The 21181-nt window shown below is 48.2% G+C and overlaps 1 protein-coding gene across 2 annotated transcripts in view; it reads right to left on the bottom strand.

Moving 5' to 3' along the window:
* Nucleotides 1–21181, bottom strand: part of MTHFD1L (methylenetetrahydrofolate dehydrogenase (NADP+ dependent) 1 like) — a 193096-nt gene that overhangs the window by 45048 nt on the left and 126867 nt on the right. For both annotated transcript variants that reach the window (XM_062186925.1, XM_062186926.1), the window contains exons 25-26: nucleotides 8933–9040; nucleotides 5166–5318 (exon numbers count right to left, since the gene is read on the bottom strand). In XM_062186925.1, coding sequence (XP_062042909.1) covers nucleotides 5166–5318; nucleotides 8933–9040 — 261 coding nt within the window. The remainder of the gene's footprint in view (nucleotides 1–5165; nucleotides 5319–8932; nucleotides 9041–21181) is intronic.

The raw sequence follows: 21181 nt of genomic DNA, 5'->3' as shown, positions 1-21181 counted from the left end.
CACATTATCCCACCCCCAACCCAAAACAGTGGGCAGGGAAGACTCGGGGTGCATTAAATTTCACAGGTCCAGACCAACCATTCTCAAGAGGCACTTCCTTGCTAAGGAATGCTCTAGCTCTTTCACTCCTCCTTCCGGGTCCTAAGTGTTCAGGTATTGAAACACTGCAAGACAAGCCAGGATATATTGGGAAATGGCATGGAGTAGAGCCTGACTCCATGTGTGTTCTGAATCTTTTCTTTTTTTTTTCAAAGATTTATTTATTCGAGAGCTAGAATTACTGACAGAGGAAGAGACAGAGAGAAAGGTCCTCCACCTGCTGGCTCACTCCCCAAATGGCTGGAATGGCCAGAGCTGGGCCAATCTGAGGAAGTAGGAGCTTCCTCCGGGTGTCCCACACGGGAATAGAGGCACAAGCACTTGGGCCATCTTCCACTGCTTTCCCAGGGCATAGCAGAGAGCTGGGTCAGAAGAGGAGCAGCTGGGATATGAACCCGTGCCAATATGGGATGCCAGCACCACACGCAGAGGTCTAGCCTACTGTGCCACAGAGCCGGCCCCCTATTCTGATTCGTGAAACCATCTGGCCCCAGGTGAACATCTCCCCCCAAGTACTTAGAGCTTGTTGCCCACCCCTTCCGTAACTGACTGTATTTGTTTTTATAAAAGACAGGTGTCCAGTGTAGTACTTTGGACTAGCGAAGTAGAGAGAAGACAATCCTCATCACATCACAGCCCAACGTTAAGGTTTTGGAAATGTAACTGACTTCTCAACAATATCACCTTACACACTTTGCTGTCACATTAGTATTTTTACACCATGAAATGTATGTCAATTGATTAAAGAGTCCTTGTAAACTATAGGGACTTAACATTGCTATTGAAACAATGGGACCAAAAGCCCAAGACCACCTGCTCATCTTTTTCTGGAGGAGACAGGCTTTAGATTTTTTTGAATTTAATAAAGCTGTTAGGTAAACCATAAGCTTGGAGAGAAGTTTGGAAAGACATCATAATGAGGCAATTTATAGAAGACAGGGTTGGAAAATCTTAAAAAATGACTCGCTCTGCTCCCAGTCCAAAGATCTCTATTTGATGAGCAGTTTCTTAGAAAAAGATGCACTAAGTGGCATTGTGCTGTTCAAGAGTCTTGTACTATTTTATAGTTTTCATTAATATGCTGGAGAGAACACCTAAGTACAGTGCCATCAAAAGGGGCAAGAATACACATGAGGTATATTCGGAATGCAGCAAGTTATTTTAGGAAGGAAAAGTTGGCTCCTTTTCTTACACACATTGTAGTGTTCTCCTTACTGTTTAAGGCAGCTAAGGTCTTAGATGGCACAAGATGAGGAATCCAGGTACTTGGATTCTATGCAACACCATGGGGACGCCAAATGTAAAGCCACCACATCAGTTAATGGCACTTATTGCTATGATTTGATTGCGTGGGCCAGTGCCAACTAAGGTGATAACTAAACAGAACAGGATCGAACAATGCAATATGAGAAAAAATATGGCCTAAAAGCCAACATGGAAAGAAAAGTCAATGCTTAGAAAACTCAATATGCAGGGGAGAAGAGTTGAGCTTTACAGCATTTCTCCAAGTGACCCCCCAAGGTCAGCCATGCTGGTGATGCTCACTGTTCCAGGAGCATCACTTGTGTTGTGGGGAGAGGGCGCCCTGCCCCGCCTTACGGACTTACCCAGAGGGGATTTCTCCCTTTGTTAAAAGCCCCCAGCGTCCTGTACTTGTACAGTTTTATTTACGAGAGTAAACCCTAAGTCCTGCGAAGGAAGGACTGGTACTTGTTTTCCACGTGATTTTTGGCCTTGCATGCATTTCATGATGATTTGCTCAATGAGTAACTGAATGAAGGAACGGGTGGACGCTGCAGAATGGAGAACCGTTCTGACAGGCCTCAGGTTGGACGTTCTGGACTAGACAGATGAATATGCATTTCCAGGACACATACCGAGTGACTAAGCATCACAGTGACCCATTACGCTAGAATTTTCCCACCTGCAGTGTCCCCATGCCCTTGCCCTTGGTCATCTTAGCAGGAAATTACTACACTCTCTCCCACGTGGGTGATGAATCTTACAAGCATTTCAGCAGCCCGTGGCAGGGCCCAGAACAGGGTCAAGTGGAGTCAAAGTAAATACCAGCCCTTATTAGGAGGTCCTGGCCACAGCCGTGCACTTGCTCGACGCACACGCAGCTTCCTGCCCGGTCAGAGAAAGCACCCGCTCAGGCCACCGCCCCCGAGGGACGGCTTCCTGACCTCCAGGAACTCCTGTAGCCAGGCCCGGCTTCCTTCCTGGCTCCTCACACCCGCTGTTGCGGGAGGGTTTCACCGCTGGCACTGACGCTCGCTGCGTCCCTGTGTGGCCGCGCGAGGAACCTGGCCGGGTGCTGCAGAGACGAGATAACGGCACCGGGGAAGCGTGGCCAGTGGCAGCTGCTCCTGCAGGGCTGCTCCACACATTCATTTCCCGTCCAGCCTGGCGCAGGGATGTCCCTGCAGCCAGCCAGGAGGCGAGGCTGAGGGAATGAATTCTGATTTCCCAGAACTGCCTTTACCTGGTGGTGGAAGTGGTGCTGTTGGCTGTGGAGGGAGGAGGTATGTATGATACGCTTGCTTCGAGGACCCAAAGACTTTGTTATATTGTGATTTTTAGTAAATCATCATGAATGCCCAGAAGCAAACAGGGGTATCTAGTTCACAATTTTTGCACCGAATCATTTGCTTTTGTGACTTCACATTTATCTTCCTCTGCGGTGAACTGCTGAGGCAGACGAGCTTCCTCTGTGTGGGGTCCCCAAGGCCCTGGACACATTCGCGGTGTCATGGCAGGTTAAGCTGCTGCCGGTGAGGCCAGCATCCCATATGGGCGCCGGTTTGAGTCCCGGCTGCTACACGTCTGATCCAGCTCCCTGCTGATGCACCTGGGAAAGCAGCAGAAGATGGCCCAAGTGCTTGAGCCCCTGCCACACATGTGGGAGACCTGGAAGAAGCTCCTAGCTCCTGACTTCAGCCTGGCCCAGCCCTAGTCATTGAGGCCATTTGGGGAGTCAACCAGAGGATGGAAGAAGATCTCTCTCACGCCCCATCTGGCACCCCCGCGGCCCCGCGTCTCCCCTGGTGGTCCCACTTCTCTGGACCCACACTGCCCAGCTATCCTGATGCCTGAGCTGAGCCCTTCACCCACCGGAGCCAGTGCGCATGGCAGCAAGCGTTCTCAGCGCCCACAGAGTGAGGAGCACGCAGAAGTCACACATGACAATATTCCATCTGTAAAGCCTGCTGGCCTTGAGTTGTGGAACCACCGCCCTGAGCACGACACCACTGCCATGCCCCAAAGTCCCCGCCTTCCCCTCTGCAGTCAGCACCCTCCCCCACCCACCCCCAATCCCGGGCTCACTCATCCGAAGCGTGTGCCTAAAGTGGACCCGTCTTATTCGATGCCTTCTCCCCGTATCAACACCATCGCCATCCCTTCCTCCGGCCTGCAGTTCCCGGCCACGGCCCGCCGGGCTCCTAGGACTCTGCCTGCCCCGGGGCTGCTGTCCACAGCTGTGGACACGTGGCCATCTCTGCGGCAGCGTGCTTCTCTCTCTTCTCTTGGCCCTCGGGTTATCCTTGCTGCTCCCCTTGTTCAATGACTGCCTTGGCCTCCATCCTTACCACTGTCAGAGTTCCCTGCCTGTGAGCGTAGCGCCTGCATTTCTGATGGGGTGGAGGGGGGCGCAAAGACTCCGCTGTGTTCCTGTTACCCCTTTACATTCTCCTGCCCAAGCCACACTCATTTCTGGGCCGAGCCAGTCTGCTGCCCTCCTGTTTTCTTCACACAACCGACGACATCACTGCTCTGAGCCACCAAGCTTGCAGGGTCCCTTTCCCCAGTGCCCACTGTAAGTGGCTACCCTCTCAGACCCACCTCCACCCTCCGCATCCATTCTTGTGGCTGCAGCGCGTCTCTAATGGCCCCCAGCCAATTTAACTCTTCTAAGTCTGTTTCTCGTTTTCCTAAATCCTCTACACGTGGCCTCCACAGCTACTTTTCTAAATACTTATTGGCCCACTTTCTTTTCCTTCTGATATAAAAAAATCCCTAAGAAACAAAAAGCAACCCCAGCAGCTAGCGCTCCCAGTACACATGGCACGAAATCCAAGTTCCTTAAGATGCATTTGAGATCCTGCTATCCCCCATCCCGTTTCTCCAACTCCAGCCACACTGCCCACCCTGGGAGAGACAGCCTGTGATGCTGTGGCTTGTAGTAGGAGCTCCTATTTTCTCCAGCTCCTAGACTGAGCCCTTTGTGACATATTCGTCAGTCCCTACCCTTGACCCCTGCTGTTGCCCTGGGCACAGCAGACAATTAGAGAGGCCTCTGCTATCTGAACTATGCTGCTCACACGGGCTCCCCTTAGAATCTCCATGCCTCACATGCAAGAAGAATCCAAAAAATGCTTACTGAAAACACTGTGTCCAATATGAGCCGAAATGTGTAAATATCGAAGAATTCTGCACATTTTGCCCATCCACTCCTTGTCTGCATAGTACAGCCACACAGTTTACGACAAGGGATTTGTTATGAATGCCTTTTATGTGTAAAGCTCACCATCGTGGATTGTAAATGTTCTGGTAAACTCTTGTGTCTCTAATCATCTCTCTCCCCTCCACCGATAAACTGAAATAACACGATGATCATCCGGTAGCAACACATGACAGTGTCACAACAAGAACGCACACGATTCACAAATTCTCTAAGCCACGGCTTCCCACCTGATGTGCTGAGCAAGAAGGCAGAGGTGAGAAGAGGCTTGGCCCGGCCCTGGGTGTGGCTGGGCTGGTCCTGTATGGCCCCACTCTGAAGTACAGTGTTATCATTCCAAGGAAGCACTGAACCATTCAAACAACTGAATTCTCCTGAGTTATCACCTTCCTTGTCCTAGGGAAGGCGGTTTATGATTTTACGGATCCTGAACACTCATGCAAAAAAAGGAAAACTCGAGCCACAGCGGCAGAGGGTCTGCTGGAAGCAGCAAGAAGTATCAATTACTCCCCGATGGGTGCTTGCAGACAGCTGGCAGAACATGGTGATGCCGGCATCATGACATCACGGGATGGAGGGCTTTTGGACACTGTCACTCACTCACCGTGCCGACCAAAGGGTAGATGAACCCAGCGCCTATGCTGGCCCGGACGTCACTGATGGGCAGGACGAAATCTCTTGGCACACCCTTTTTGTCAGGCTGATGAGACAGAGAAAGGTGGGTCTTTGCCATGCAGATGGGCAAATTTCCAAAACCCTGTGGGAAAGGAAAAGAAACATGTTCACTGACACAGAGGCTTAATTTGTACACTTGCTGCAGGCACACACGGTGGCTGCTTGTTATAAAAATAGTCCTCCCTTATCCACAGGGGTTCATTCCAAGACCCCCAGTGGATGCCTGAAACCGAGGACTATACCAACATACCTACACAATGTCTTATAGTGGCACAGAGCTAAACAGCAGCAAGAAATCATTAAATAGAACAATTTTAACAATGTACTCTAATAGAAGTAGTTTAAAACTTTATGAATTATTTATTTCTGGAATGTTCCATCTGATATTTCTGGGCTGTGGTTAACTGAAACCACGGATGAGGTTGTTACGCTCCTGGGTCTGTGCGCGAGCAGGAAGCTGAGCAGAAGCACTCACTCTGTGGCCATGGCTTACTGAGCAGGCTGAGGGCTCGGCTGGATGCTCCGGAGGGTCTCTGAGAGAGGGCACACGTGGCATGGTGTGTTCTGGGGGGAAGCCCGGCAATTCTCAGGCCAAATGGTAGAGGTGGTGGCTGCCGCAGGCCCTGCTTTCCTGGGCTATTAGATGTCTGGGACACAGCAAGGTGAGCTGAGGGAAAGTCTCCGTCACGACAGAGGCTTTTCAGTCCCGTCGTGCACTCGTTCTTGGGATCGGTTGAGAACCACAGGGCTCCTTTGTGCCGCTTTATGAATCACAGCTATTTGATGTGCGATTACATTATAGGAACTGAGATGAGGTCACCGTTTAAGCCGCGGATTTTTTTAAGGACCAAAGTCTATGCCTGACCCAGAGTTCTAGAGGTGAAAGGGCGGGAAGTCACATGTGGAGTCTCACAAAAACGACCCTGTCCTTGTGGGCTGGTTCTGATTAAATGGCACACAGTGTTCCCCCAGAGGCTCTGCTAATTAACTGTAACCACATACTTGGCACGTAACTTTTAAGGAATATCCCCTTGATGGGCAGAGATAACCCATGCAGAGAGGTAACCCATACAGAATTTCGCATGATTCAACCCAAAACTATCTGGAGGATTTCTGAGTATTCCCAAGGGCGTTTCTTTTTTCGAAACCCCTACCTTTCGGTGCTAATAGAAATTCTACTTGGGGCCGGCGTCATGGCTCAATAGGCTAATGCTCCGCCTTGCGGCACTGGCACACCGGGTTCTAGTCCCGGTCGGGGTGCTGGATTCTGTCCTGGTTGCCCCTCTTCCAGGCCAGCTCTCTGCTACGGCCCAGGAGTGCAGTGGAGGATGGCCCAAGTGCTTGGGCCCTGCACCCCATGGGAGACCAGGAGAAGCACCTGGTTCCTGCTTTGGATCAGCGCGGTGCGCTGGCCGCAGCGCGCCGGCCGCAACGGCCATTGGAGGGTGAACCAACGGCAAAAGGAAGACCTTTCTCTCTGTCTCTCTCTCACTGTCCACTCTGCCTGTTAAAAAAAATAAATAAGACCTTTCTCTCTGTCTCTCACTGTCCACTCTGCCTGTCAAAAAAATAAATAAATAAATAAATAAATAAATAAAAATAAATAAATAAATTTAAAAAAAAAAAGAAATTCTGCTTGGGAACTATCACAGTTGTTTCACAGAAATGGCGCCCAGAGTTTTGGGTACTGAAGATCAATTACTGAAATGTTTTCTATGAATTGATAGAAGTTGGGCTAATTAAAAAAATTGTCAGTAGAAATGGTTAAAAAAGAAGCTATGTACCATCATCCTCTTCATAAAAGAAAAGCTTTAGACAAAAACCAAAAAAAGGCAGGAGAAAAGATTTAATATTCGAACAAATGATGGTCCTAAATAGCATTATGAAAAACTCATGGCGGGAAATAATAAAGGAAATCTCAAGACAATGACCTTATTGTACTGGGTTCATTAAACATGAATGAAAATTTCACCATAGAACAACCCAGAGTGTGCAGCAGTGTTGGGAATCTTCTGTAAGGAGGATAAGCCAAGGGCATTTATGGAAAGCTCTAAGAACAACGAGTTTCTGGTGAGCCTGCCAAACCCCGGAGAGCACCCCTGGCAGACACGGGTAATACAAAACAAGATGTCAAATATGACTCGGACACAGGATTCAAACAAATGGCTCAGTGCTGCTCATCATGACGCTGTCTTGGCGGCAAGCTGTGTAGGCGCCCGATTTCTACTGCATGACAGACTGGGGGGGGGGGGGGGGGACGACATTCGGGCCATATGCTTATTTTGGCCAGACTGGCTGAGCAGTCCGCAATGAAGCTGGCCTACGAGGACCCTGATGGGACTAGGAAGTGGCTCGTGCAATCATATCAAAGCCACTGTCACCTGCCTTAGCCACTCCCTAGAGGCAGAAAGCCACTGGCAGGGGAAGAACACAGACCTTCCCCACCTGTATGTGCTGTGCTCCTATTTGTCAGTGTGGAGAAGGCAGCAAAAGAGCTGCAGTGCAATACTAGAAATTATCTAAACCAGGCCCAGAGGGCAGCTTCCAGTCTCTGGCTGAGCGTTAGAGACGCAGATGGCACATCACACACAAAGGCGGACACCACCCACACTAGGCACTGCCAACCGGGGAAGTCAGCGGTGCAAACAGCAGGGAATACATAATGTTCTGAATACAGCCAACCCGAGCGTGTCCCTGTTGACCACAAAGAAGGTTTAAGCACAGTTCAGCTGGGGAGACAAAACAGGGTACTTTAGAAAGTTTGTGGAAAAAATGGAATTAAAAGGTAAGTTCATAGTTTATATTGGTGCAAAAAAAATTTGATATCCATGCATTTTTTTTTTTTTTAAAGATTTATCTATTCACTTGAAAGGCAGAGCTACAGAGAGGCAGAGGCAGAAAGAGAGAAAGAGAGAGAGAGAGAGAGAGAGAGATATCTTCCTATTCCCCAGATGGCCGCAATAGCCAGAGCTGTGCCAATCCGAAGCCAGGAGCCAGAAGCTTCCTTTGGGTTAACCACACGGATGCAGGGGCCCAAGGACTTGGGGCCATCTTCCACCACTTTTCCAGGCCACAGCAGAGAGCCAGATTGGAAGCGGAGCAGCTGGGACTCGAACTGGTGTCCACATGGGATTCCGACACTGCAGGCCGTGGCTCCATCCACTATGCCACAGCGCCAGCCCCCCCCCCCCCCCTCTCTCTGAAAGATTTAATTATTCATTGGAAAGGCAGTTACGGAAAGATAGGAAGAGATAGAGATTTTCCACCTGCTGGTTTACTCTCCAAGTGGCTGCAATGGCTGGGACTAGGCCAGGCCAAAGCCAGAAGCCTGGAACTCCATCTGAACCTCCCATGTGGGTGGCAGGGGTTCAGGTACCTGGTACATCGTTTGCTCCTTGCCTAGGCCCACTAGCAGGGAGCTGGATCAGAAGTGCAGCAGCTAGGACTTGAACCAGTGCTCACACAGGTTGCTGCACCACAACACAGGCCACTGTTTTTTTCATAATATGTATTTTCCATGAACTTTTTGAATACTCTTTCCATGCACAGATTTCAAAGTTTTTGCACACAAACTTATCTTTTAATTCCATGTCCACGAACTCTTTTCGAAGTACCCTTGTAGACTATGGGTCCTCAAATCCAAGTGAGTATTTTGTGAGGCTAAGGTGGATTTCTTCCTCAAGGTACAAGTCTTACCTGTTGAGTATAACGATCTATTTTGGACTGTGCCTCGGGAGAGAGTTCGATATCTTTGGCTCCGTAGACAGCCTGGGCAATCTTTCTTATCTTTTCCACAATTGGAAGCTGGAGAACACAAATGACAACAAAGTTGTTAACTTTAATTAATTAAAGGAGTAGCTTAGCGAGATGTGTGAGAACTGATTACAACTGCCTACCCAGTCCTTCCACAGCAAGTACATTTATCCTTACAGTGCCAAACATTTCAGATCAGATGTCATCTACAGACGAGAAGCCTTAGATGTTCACCCAATTTAGAACCTGCTTATCCGGTTAGCCTTTTTATCTCTTATGAGAATTTTTTTTTAAAATTTATTTGAAAGGCAGAGTTAAAGAGGAGAGAGAAATAGAGATAGATCTTCCTTCTGGGGGCTCACTCTCCCAATGGCTGCAATGGCCAGGAAGAAGCCAGGAGCTTCATCTGGGTCTTCCACATGGGCAGCAGGGGCCCAAGCACTTGGGCCATCCTCTGCTGTCTTACCAGGCCATTAACAGGAACTGAATCAAAGCGCAGCAACTGCAACTTGAACTGACATCCACATGGGATGCTGGTGTCTCAGGTGGTGGCTTCTCCCACTATGCCACAACACCAGCCCCTCTCGCAGTATTTTATTTTATTCTTTCAAGATTTATTTATTTATTTGAAAGTCAGAGTTACAGAGAAGGAGAGGCAGAGAGAGAGGTCTTCCATCTGCTGGTTCACTCCCCAGATGGCCACAACGGCCGGAGCTACACCCATCCGAAGCCAGGAGCCAGGAGCTTCTTCCGGGTCTCCCATGCGGGTGCAGGGGCCCAAGGACTTGGGCCATCTTCCACTGCTATCCCAGGCCATACGCTGCTGTATTTTCAAACCACGGTAAATTAGAAACAGTTTTGTCAAAGGCTTTGCTTAAATTAAGAGATACACTCTCTTTGGCATATTCCTTTCCTGCTGAAACATTCTGGTTTCTTAAGATGACTCTCCATATTTTAATGATACTCTGCATCCAAGTTTCCTGTGTAGCATTATACAAATCACTCTCTCCATAAATTTTATTCGCCCATGCCCAGCCTTCTCACATTTTCTTCATGTCGTGTGATTTCTCATTATTAGCTAACATGACACAGATTCAACCTTGGTCTCTCCAATAAGGAGTTCAGTCACATCGACATTTGTATGAAAATCACATGCCTTTCCAGCTCACAAAAAATGCACTTGTCCTTTAGTACTGTTGCTCTCTCTGGGGTAATCCCATGAACCAGTGTTCAGAGCTACTTAAAACCAGCACTGACAACTTCATCAGGAGAGTCCTCTTCTTATCAAACCATTCAAAAGCATAATATACACTACATGTTTAACAAAATACTGTAAGAGAGGCTGGTGCTGGTAAAGTTGCTGCCTGCAGTGCTGGCATCCCATGTGGGCACTGGTTCGAGTCCTGGCTGCTCCACTTCCGATCTGGCTCTCTGCTATGGCCTGGGAATGCAGTGGAAGATGGCCCAAGTCCTTGGGCCCCTGCACCTGTTTGGGAAACCTGGAGGAAGCTCCTGGCTCCTGTCTCTACCTCTCTCTATAACTCTTGACTTTCAAATAAATAAAAATAAATCTTAAAAAAAAAAAAAAAAGAAAATACAGGAGTGTAATGCAGTTAATGGATTTAGTGTCTGATGAACACCTGCTAAACCATGAGCTGACGGAATAGATGTTAACCAAGGCTGTAAGTCTCTCCTGGAAGCCTCTCTCCCACTTCTTGTGGAGGCCTCAAGAACTTTGCTTGGCAATGGCAAAAGGTATATTTTAATAAATTATTATTGATAGAGGAAGAAGAGCTACTCAACAAGACAAAGATAGCTCTCTCTACCAGCTAGCTGTGATATAACCCCACACTATTGTAAAATGTATTCTTCATTACAGTTTTCATTATTGCAGAGTTGATCTGTGGTCTGGAGTTCAGTAATGGACATCTCAACAGATAACAAACAGGGGGTGGCACTGTGGCGTAGCAGGTAAAGCCACCGCCTGCAGTGCTGGCATCCCATATGGGAGCCGGTTTGAGTCCCGGATGCTCTACTGCCAATCCAGCTCTCTGCTATGGCCTTGGAAAGCAGTAGAGGATGGTCCAAGTCCTTGGGCCCCTGCACCCATGTGGGCGATCCGGAAGAAGTTCCTGGTTCCTGGCTTCAGATTGGCGCAGTTCCAGCCATTGCGGCCCATTGTGGAGTGAACCAGCGAATGGAAGACCTCCCCCGCCATCGTGTAACTTTCAAATAAATATTAAAAAACTAACAAACAGAAACGCGGTTCAAGCCATGGTAGTCTTTCACTGGGGGAAATGAAAAGGCTGAAGCAATGTGGAGAATATTTTGTTCATGGACAAAGAGACTCAATATTGTGCAGATGTCAACTCTCTTAAATGTCTTCTGTTAGTTCAAGGCAGTTCCAATAAAAATCCCAAGGGTCCACTGGGTTACTTGGCCAACTAGTTCTCAAAATTCAGAATGAAGAATAATGACACAAATAGGTAAGACAATGTCAAAGATAAATAAAACCCAAAGAACAAAGAGAAGGCATTTCCCTACAAGGTATCAATCAGACCACAAAAGTATGTTAATTAATTCCATGTGGTTCTGGCACATGAACAGACAAGTTTTCGATGGAAGAGAATAAACAACCCAGGAAGAGACCTCAGCAGGTGTGGGGCAGTGTTTAAGAGAGGTGGGACTGATTATCCAACAGCCTGGCTACAGAGACAAATATTAGATTCCTACCATATACTAGGCCCCCAGATAAATCCAATATGGAGAAAAGGCCTCAACTGGAAAATCAAAACTGGAATGACTGGAAACTATCATCCCGCATGAGGAAAAGATTTTTCTTTTTTATTTTTTTTTTGACAGGCAGAGTGGACAGTGAGAGAGAGAGAGAGAGAGAGACAGAGAGAAAGGTCTTCCTTTGCCATTGGTTCACCCTCCAATGGCAGCCGCGGCTGGCGCGCTACGGCCGGCGCACCGCGCTGATCCGATGGCAGGAGCCAGGTGCCTATCCTGGTCTCCCATGGGGTGCAGGACCCAAGCACTTGGGCCATCCTCCACTGCACTCCCTGGCCCCAGCAGAGAGCTGGCCTGGAAGAGGGGCAGCCGGGACAGAACCGGCACCCCGACCGGGACTAGAACCCGGTGTGCCAGCGTCGCAAGGCGGAGAATTAGCCTAGTGAGCCACGGCGCCGGCCAGGAAAAGATTTCTTAAATGAGGCAGCAATAGAACAAGCCCTAAAGGGGGATGATCCATACACTTGACAACATGAAAATTTAAATTCTCTTAACAAAAAAGATACTGTAAATAAGGTAAAAGGATAAGGGACAGTCTGGGAGAAGATACATGTAAATATTTGAAAAGTGAAAAGATTAATACTAAAATGAATCTTAAACAAACCTCCCACCAATTCGGAAAAAGTATCTAAAAATGTTCAGTCTCATTAGTAACCAAGAAAATGCAAATTAAAATGATGAAAAACAAATTCATACCCATTCGTCAAGCAAAACTGAAAAAGTATAATTATATCAAGATAGAAGATATGGGGAAAATGATTCTTCTAAGTGCTCCTGCCTTAACTGAGAAGCTAAGGGACTGGTCCGCGACCAAAGCTCCCTGATTGGTCTCTTTAGCACTGACATGGCCTCTACTGCAGGTCTCTCCTGAATATGCACCCCATCTCCAGCATCCCAAGGCTGACTGCGGAAACAACCGGTTCCAGGATTCACGCCTTTGCACAGGTATGACCTCTGAAGCCTCCTAAGTAGATCAACCCCTGACTCTTAAGTCTGAGCGCTAACTTCCTGCTTCTGGGCCCTGCACATGTAATCACCCTCTAGCTCTTGAAGCCCCATCTCAGAGGCCACCCTCTCCATGGAGCACCGTGGGGGACCCTGTAGCATGGCAGCGTTTTCCTCTGTGACCTCTAGATGCCCTTGTGATGCTCCCACCTGCTATTCCAAGACAGGTTCAGCAGGGCCTGAGGGCAAGTGGCTGTTGGCAGAGTTCTGCTACTGCTGGACCTCAAGGAGTGACAAGGCCCACTCAGCCAGACCACACTCTGAGCCTGAACTCTCCCGGAGGGCAGGGACTTTCGTAAACCACGTCACAAGATATGGGAGAGGCCTCCTAACACAGATGTCAGCTCTCAGTCATCAGGATATACAGTGCCGGTCACTCAAGTGTTTGCTACGGACACTGCAGGGAAGCCAGCGCGGTCTGCTTGGCTTCTTGTGAGGAACAACCACACGGCGGGCACGAGGACCGTGCCTGGGAGGGGAAGTCGGCTCCCAGGGTCCCGTGTTCCTGTACACTGCTCACTGCATACATGGAAGCAAGGCAGAGAAAGTACACTTGCTTTCTTAAATCTTATTTATTTATTTGAGAGGGAGGGAGGGAGGGAGAGAGGGAGAGAGGGAGAGAGAGGGAGGCAGGAATCACACAGCATGTGTCCTGCATCCGGCTCATTTCACTTAGCGTAGCGTTCCCAAGTTCCTTTCATCCGTATTGTACAGGCGTCAGAATGTACTTCATTTTCTAAGGCTGAATAACGTTCCATTGGATGCAGCATGACATTTTGCTTACCCACTCACCCATGGTGGACATAGGTTCTTTCCATCTTTTGGTTACTGTGAACACTGCCTGCTGCTAATACAAGTATGCAAGTTTCTCGTTTAGACTGTTTTCAGTTCTTCTGTATCTTCTGTCAATAATGGACCTATCTTCTTTTCTAATATTTACGGGAAAGTATTCTGCGATTGTCAGGTAGTCACCAGACTGATTTCACAGTCTGGTAGTGGTAGTTTGGAGGAAGGCTACAGTCACCCATGCCATGACAGGCGACCCAAACCCAGCCGTGCCGTGGCAACAGCAGGAAGAGGCTGCACGGGAGGGGATCCCATGGGGCAGCCTTGTTTGACCCCCTCCCCCTGCCTCTCACTGCCAGAGCTCTGTGTCCCGCCATGCACTGTCATCTGCCCCTTGGCGTCTGGCAAGTCTAACGCCCCAATCGCTGCCTCATCCCTGCTGGAGAAGATCAAAGTGCTTCTCGATGGCTGCGACACGCCCACTGCCAACCACACGACCCCAAGAGTGTGCTGTCTACATCCTGAACCCGAGTCCAGCCACCGCACGCTGAACAAAGAGCGAGCTTCAATAGAAAGCCAAGGCCACAGGCCTCTGGGGACTCCTGCTACAGTGTTTCTTTTTCATTCAGTTCAAGTTTCTTGAGTTTATTGTAAAAACCTAGACCTGCCCTGATAGGGAACTTTCCTGTGCGTTCATCTATTTACATTGGGTCAGCAGGCAGGGGACTTCCTGTTGTCTCTCTGCTTGATTTCTGAGAGAAGTGTCATCTTTAAAGGAAAAAATAAAAGCCACGCCGAGTCCAATGCTCTTAATCTGAACTTGATATTCACTTGGACTGCCCTGTGGCAAACGAGAGCTTTTATAAAACAAATAATAAAATAGCAAAACAAATCATGAGTGTTTAAGCATTAATCATCGCTGGCTTTCCCTTGGCCCTGTAGGTACTGAGTAATCTGTTTGGTCGCATCTTTCATCCTGATAGCCCCAGGGTCTAGGACAGGGCCTTGCACACAGTAGGCCTTCCACAAGCATCTGGTGGGTGAACAAATAACCATCTATAAGGCAAGTATTTCCCAGATGTCCTAGCGCCGTATGTCGAGTGTCGGGGACTTGTCTACAAAGACAGTAAGCTGCAACAAACAAGGATGATGGAAGAGAGCGCAGCCAGGGCTCGGCGTAAAGGTTACCATTAAAGCGGAGGGATCACAGATCACAGGGGAGGGCGTGGAAATCAGCAAAAGCTGGCAAGACATAAAAACAACTTGGACAGTGCCTTGAAGGAAGGAAAGGAAAAAGCTCAACAAGCAAAGAGCAAGACCAGCCCACACAAAGAGAAAGGCACAAGCCAAGGTGTGGACAGGGGCACGCACAAGACTCATCTGGGAAGCATTGAATATTTTGTTTCCGAAATCTGGCATCTACACTAGTATCTTGGGTCTTTTTTGAACTAACAATGTTAGATTTACGTATTCACCAAGAATATAACTCTAAACATACTCCCCATTAATTCTACCCACTCCCCTCTTTTAAAAGCACAGTCAGGAAACCAAAAACCCCTGAACCAGCACTGAGCAGAGGAACTTCCTACAGGCAACTGCTGCTAGCCTGGTGTGCATTTTAAAGCATCTGAAATGTGACTGGTGCAACCGAATTCTCAGCTTTATTTAACTGGGAGTTGGCTCATATTTAAATAGCCACCTGTGGTCCTAGGCAGCACAACCCTAGAAAATCACTATGACCAAATGTTTGGTTGTTGATACAGTCTCTTGGGTAGACACCAGAGGATACCAGGGAGGGGAAGCACAGATGTGATGGCCTGTGTGTTTGCTCATCTCATAGGTGTGACGACCCAGCTCACTAAAGCCGAGTTACTCAACATAAGTACAATCTTCTTGAAAAGGCTCTGGAAATGGCTACTGAAAGATTAGATTATTAAGACCTGCTTCTTAGTGTGACGGAACTCCTGTATTCATTCCAGAAAAGCAGTAAATTAACTGTTAAATTACTTTTCAGTGACTGGTGGACAAAAGAAAGTGAAGTAGGGGCCTCTGCCTGTGGCACCAGCATCCCATATGGGCGCTGGTTCATGTGCCCCCTGCTCCTCTTCTAATCCAGGCCTGTGAACCCATAGAGGAGACCCGGAGAAAGCTCCTGACTCTTGGCTTTGGATCGGCCCAGCTCCAGTCATCATGGCCATTTAGGGAGTGAACCAGCAAAAGACCTCTGTCTTTCCCTCTCTGTGTGTAGGTCTGTCTCTCAAATAAATAAATTTTCTTTTTTAAAAAAGTGAAACAGATCCCAAGTTTAAAAATAAAGCTGCTACAAATGATGATACATGAAGGATTTATACTGTAGTGTCGTTTCATGTTTCTGAAAGGGCAGATTCTGAAGTCGGCAGCCCCGAAAGTCACTGATAACATGACATCATACTCTCAATGCTTCATTCTCTCTTAATAACTTCATCCACACTGCGGCTCCGGGGTTGCAGCCCGTTGCTGTTCTTCAGCCTTTGCCAAATGAAGTCTTGGGCACACATCCGGGGCCATCCTGACTGAAAAATGCATTGTTCTTTTGTCTTACGGAGGCCACGGAGTTGAATTCGTGCAGGTTAAATATCGCTATGCTGTGCTAAGAGCAAACCCGATTCCCACGCCCATAAAACAGAGACAGAAGGATCAACTAATAAACTTGCAAGCTGAATAGAAACCTCTGGGCCCGCAGTAATTATCTCAATTTGTATTTTGTATTTTAAATGAAGCATGCATTTTAAATGATCTACAGGTGTCGTTTGGCACCCAGCCTTTCCTGGGTTTCACGCAGAGGTATAACATGAAACCATGGATGTTACTTCACACTGACACATGGTGCCAGGGTTTGTGTTACAAAGCCACCACCCAGTGTCACAGGGCAGCTCTGCCCTGGTTACTGAAAACAACAGGCCCTGCATCTTTGACACAAACTATTGTTGGCCGGAACCAGCACCTGTGACCCACCAGTGCTGTGCATGTGGACTTCCATGGGCTTGCTCCCTGGGGCAGCCGCCCCTGGTTTGCTGGTCCAGGGCACCAGGTTCACTGAGAAGGCTCCCGGAAGAATCTCATTCTCCCAAGGCAACTGTGGTGTGCAGTGGAAATGACCAGGGCCAGGGAAATGAAAAGCAGGTTCATGGCTGTGAAATCTGCATTGTGTGCATGTGAAATGACAGGGGCGAGCTTCCGCGACCCTCAAACAACATTACGGCCACATCAAGGAAAGGAATGGGTAGGAACAGGTCTCATCTCGCACAAACAGGGGCAAGGGCTGAAGCCCAGTGCTCAGCCGCCATCCGCCCTTTGCCCCACCTGTGACCTGCGCATTCCCCTCCTACAAACCTGACTTGGGAACAATGGGACTGAACGCACAGGTGCAGCTCTGTCTCCATGTTCACCTGCAAGGAGCTCCTGTACTCTACAGAAGCTCTCTTCACCGACTTAAAAAAGTAGCCGTATTTGGTCCACTGCTCTTACAGAGATGTGCTTCCAAGGGAAAAAAAGAATTTCTGAGATGAAACGTCTCACTCAAGAGGAAACTTTCATGAAAGGAAAAGAAATCATTTTCTGATCAAATGTTATAACGTGGAACAAATCCCCCAGGCTCTCAGAGACAGGGTGTGACTGGGACTCTGCTGCCGGAATACATTTCTCCCAAATCCTAGGGCTGTAGTTTGCTTCTTGGAAGCTATTAAATGTGTGGAGCCTTTAATGTTTACACCTTTGATAATATTTAAGTAATGTGCCTTGAGTGCTTGCTTCTAGGCTGAGAAAATGGAGCCTCGCCCTATTATAATAAAGGTCTCCTCTCATCCAAACTGAAGTCAGAAAGCCTAGGATGGGAGCAGGAGGGAGAAGTGGCTGGCCAACGTGCGGTGAGACTTTGATAGTCCATCATTTTATATTCTCTCATAATTTTAGAGGAAAGAATGCATTTCTAGAAACTTCATCATAATGACATTCCATTTTTCAAGCTATGAAAAAAAGATGAAATTTCAGGGATCCTTGTGGGGCGTTGCAGAAGCGAAACAGAGAGAGACCACTGTTTCCTTCTCATCAGGTGCTATTGCTACCATCAGAGAAACCAAGCAGGGGCACGCTTTGCCAGAATCGCACGCGATGAGTAGGTGCTTTGAGAAAGCTGGGCTACTTCTAGTGGTAGGTTCAGGTGTCTTGAGACCACTGAATGCAGATGGCCCTGGTGGGCCAGGGAGGTATGTTACATACTGCAGGCAAGAGGAGACTGATAGAAGCCAGCGTTGGGGAAAAACTGAGTTTTGAGATGGATCTGAGATGTGAAGGCAGAAGGTGTTGTCAAGTGGGAGTTGATGTGGGAACCTGGAGCAGAAAAACAACGAGGTGGCCCAGAGGAGAGGGGCAGGCAGGGCTCATGAAACGCAAAGAAATCTCGTTATAGGCAGCTCAGCCATAAATAAGACAGTAGAAAATAAAAAGAGTATAGCGAAGAGGAAGACTTATCCGTGAGATATTTAGCTAACTGGAAAATGTAAGAGGCAGCAATACACAGATCACACCAAACGTGCCAACGCACGGGAAGTGGAGAGAGCTGAAGCAAGGCGTGGCGGGCACAGGCAGGCCCCGCATGAGTCTGAAGGGAGAAAGCGGGGGGGTCAAGGCCCGCGATCATGTGGGGACAAGGACAACACAAAGGGCGATCCTCTCTCCTCTGAGCCTTTTTGTTCTATTGCATTGCCTCTCTGCATCTGCGGGGGATTGGCTCTGGGGCCCCCACAGGTACTCAGATCATGGGAAGCCCAAGTCTCTCACACAAAATGGCAAGGGGCAGGGTTCTGCGGTTTAACCTATGCACAGCCTCCTGGATGGTATATTTTACATTTTAACTTAAATCTTGTGGTAAGACTCTCACATACCTTAAGTCATCTCTAGATTACTCAGACTACCCAATACGAGTACAATGTCCATGCTATGTACATAGCTGTGCATTGTGTAGGGAATAATGACAAGAAAAACGGTCTTATATGTTGTTGACAGCTGCAATTTTTCTAGAACACTTTTGGTTGGCTGAATCTTGGATGTACAACTTGAGGACAAGGAGGGCCAAATGGAACGGCACATAAAAAGGACACAAAGATGAGCACAGGTATCCTTTTAGATTTCAAAATTCTGTTAAATAAACAGAATAAATAAATAAATGAACAGTGTTAATGTACTTAATGCCTCAGAACTGTATATTTAAAAATGGTAAAAGTGGGAGATTTTGTGTTATGCATATTTTTACAATAAGAATCCCCCATTATATATACATGGATACCAACCTACGTACACATGTGGTTGTTTATTTAAATTTGGAGGCTCTCATGGCAAACACCCTAGACCTAACTGACAGCCGATTCTCAAAACCCCACAACTGGCCTATCTTTGAATCTTTCAGAAACATAAAATAATCTCTTAAAAACCCACCAGAAAAACAGAACAAAACAGAATACACCCGGCCTTAAGAGAGACCACAGGGTTTTGAGAAAGCATCTAAACATCCGGGCAGGCGGGCCGAGGGGGTGGGGGCGGGCCGAGCCCCCACAGTGTGCTTCGGTCTTTCTTCCTGCAGCCCCCACTGCGATCAAGAGAAGGCTTCACGCAAGCACCAGGAAAGACCTCACAACAAAAGCAAATACTGTCCCGTCTTGTTGTCAAGGTTGCACCTTGGACTGCTCAAAGGTCAGAGGAAGGATATGGGGAGGCCTTGACCTTGACCCCTGATTCAACAAACAACCTGCAGGCTGAATTTCAAGCTGAATCTCGGGCGCCACACTGCCTTCTTTGCAGAAATTACTTTCATGATATCACTAAGGAGTCCCAATTGTCACCAAGAAGCAAAAAATGCCAAATGTTTTGCTTTAATTTGGGGGGTGCCTTTCTTTGCTGGTACATTAGGAGCCCTGGCTTCTAAATCTGGGCAGTTTTTAAAAAGATGGTTTATGCATTTATTTTTTTAATGATTTGCAAGAGAAAAAGAAGAGGGAGGTGGAGGGGAGGAGAGGGGAGGGGAGGAGAGGGTGGAGGAGAGGGGAGGGGAGGAGAGGGTGGAGGGGAGAGGACAGGGGGAGGAGAGGAGAAGAGAGGAGAGGAGGGGAGAGGACAGGGGGAGGAGAAGGGGAAGAGAGGAGAGGAGGGGAGAGAAGAGAGCACTACTATCAACTAAGACAGAGAGTCACTCCCCAGATGCATGTAACAGCTGGGGCAGGGCCAGGTCAAGGTCAGGAGCTAACTACTTAAGCCAGGCCCTTCCACAGGGGTGGGTGATGTGATTACTTGAGTCATCACCTGCTGATTCTCAGGGTGCAGATTAAGCAGAAGCTGAAATTAGAAGAGGAGCCAGGATTCAAACCCAGGTACTCCAACACGGATGCAGGCATCCCAAGCAACATCTTAACTGCTGTGCCAAATATTTCCAATAACAGGTTTCAACTACACGAAATCACAAAGTAGGAGGGAACCCTACAGTCCGATGTAGTTACCTTCAAGAGAATTCTTGAAAGCTGATGCAGGACGCCTACTCCACAAAGGGAACAGGAGCAGAGGAAGAGCGGATACTACCCGCCAGCCTTCGTTCAGTCCAGCGCTTTCTGTGAGACACTTCACTTGGTCCTCACATCTACGTGGCGAAGCTGGTGTTAACGTCAGATGCTATGGTACAGGTAGGCAGATGAGACAGCTTGTCCAAATTTATCTCTCTCATGGGAGGCCAAGGTGAGATTTGAAGTCACTTCTGTGCTACCCTAAATTAGCTTTGGCCTTTTTTTTTTTTTTTTTTTTTAAGATTTATTTATTTATTTGAAAGTCAGGAGTTACACAGAGAGTGCCGGAGAGGCAGAGAGAGAGAGAGGTCTTCCATCTGCTAGTTCACTCCCCAGTTGGCCACAACGGCTGGAGTTGTGCCAATCCATAGCCAGGAGCCAGGAGTTTCTTCCAGATCTCCCACATGGCTTAAGGGGCCCAGGGACTTGGGCCATCTTTTACTGCTTTCCCAGGCCACAGCAGAGAGCTGGATCAGAAGTGGAGCAGCTGGGTCTCGAACTGGCAACAATATGGGATGCTGGCACTGCAGGCGGTGGCTTTACCCACAATGCCACAGTGCCAGTCCCAGCTTTGGCCTTTTTAAATTCCCCCACTGCATCTGTTTGCCATGGGGCACATCCCCTACCTTCCCAGCTCTTACACAGAGCTTAGTTCACATCCAAGAAGACTAAGGCACACCTGGAAGCAGGTGTGCAGGAGGGATTGCCATGCTAGAGGTACAAATATGGACTGCCTTTCTTTCAGTTTGTAATACTTTCTTGTGTGCCTGAAGACAGGGAGACACTACAGCAGTCAGATGAAAACACGTAAGTGTCACAAGTAAGATTAGAAAAGGGGAGGGGAGGCTGGCCCTGTGGAGTAATGGACTGGGTTAAGCCTCCATCTGTGGCAGCTGCATCCCCTATGGGTGCTGGTTTGAGTTCTGGCAGCTCCACTTCTGATCCAGCTCTCTGCTATGGCCTGGAAAAGCAGTGGAAGATGGCCCAAGTCCTTGGGCCCCTGCACCCATGTGGGAAACCC

The sequence above is a fragment of the Lepus europaeus genome, chromosome 3 (genome assembly GCF_033115175.1).
Source record: "Lepus europaeus isolate LE1 chromosome 3, mLepTim1.pri, whole genome shotgun sequence".
NCBI lineage: Eukaryota > Metazoa > Chordata > Mammalia > Lagomorpha > Leporidae > Lepus > Lepus europaeus.
This window is presented reverse-complemented; position numbering and strand designations above follow the sequence as displayed.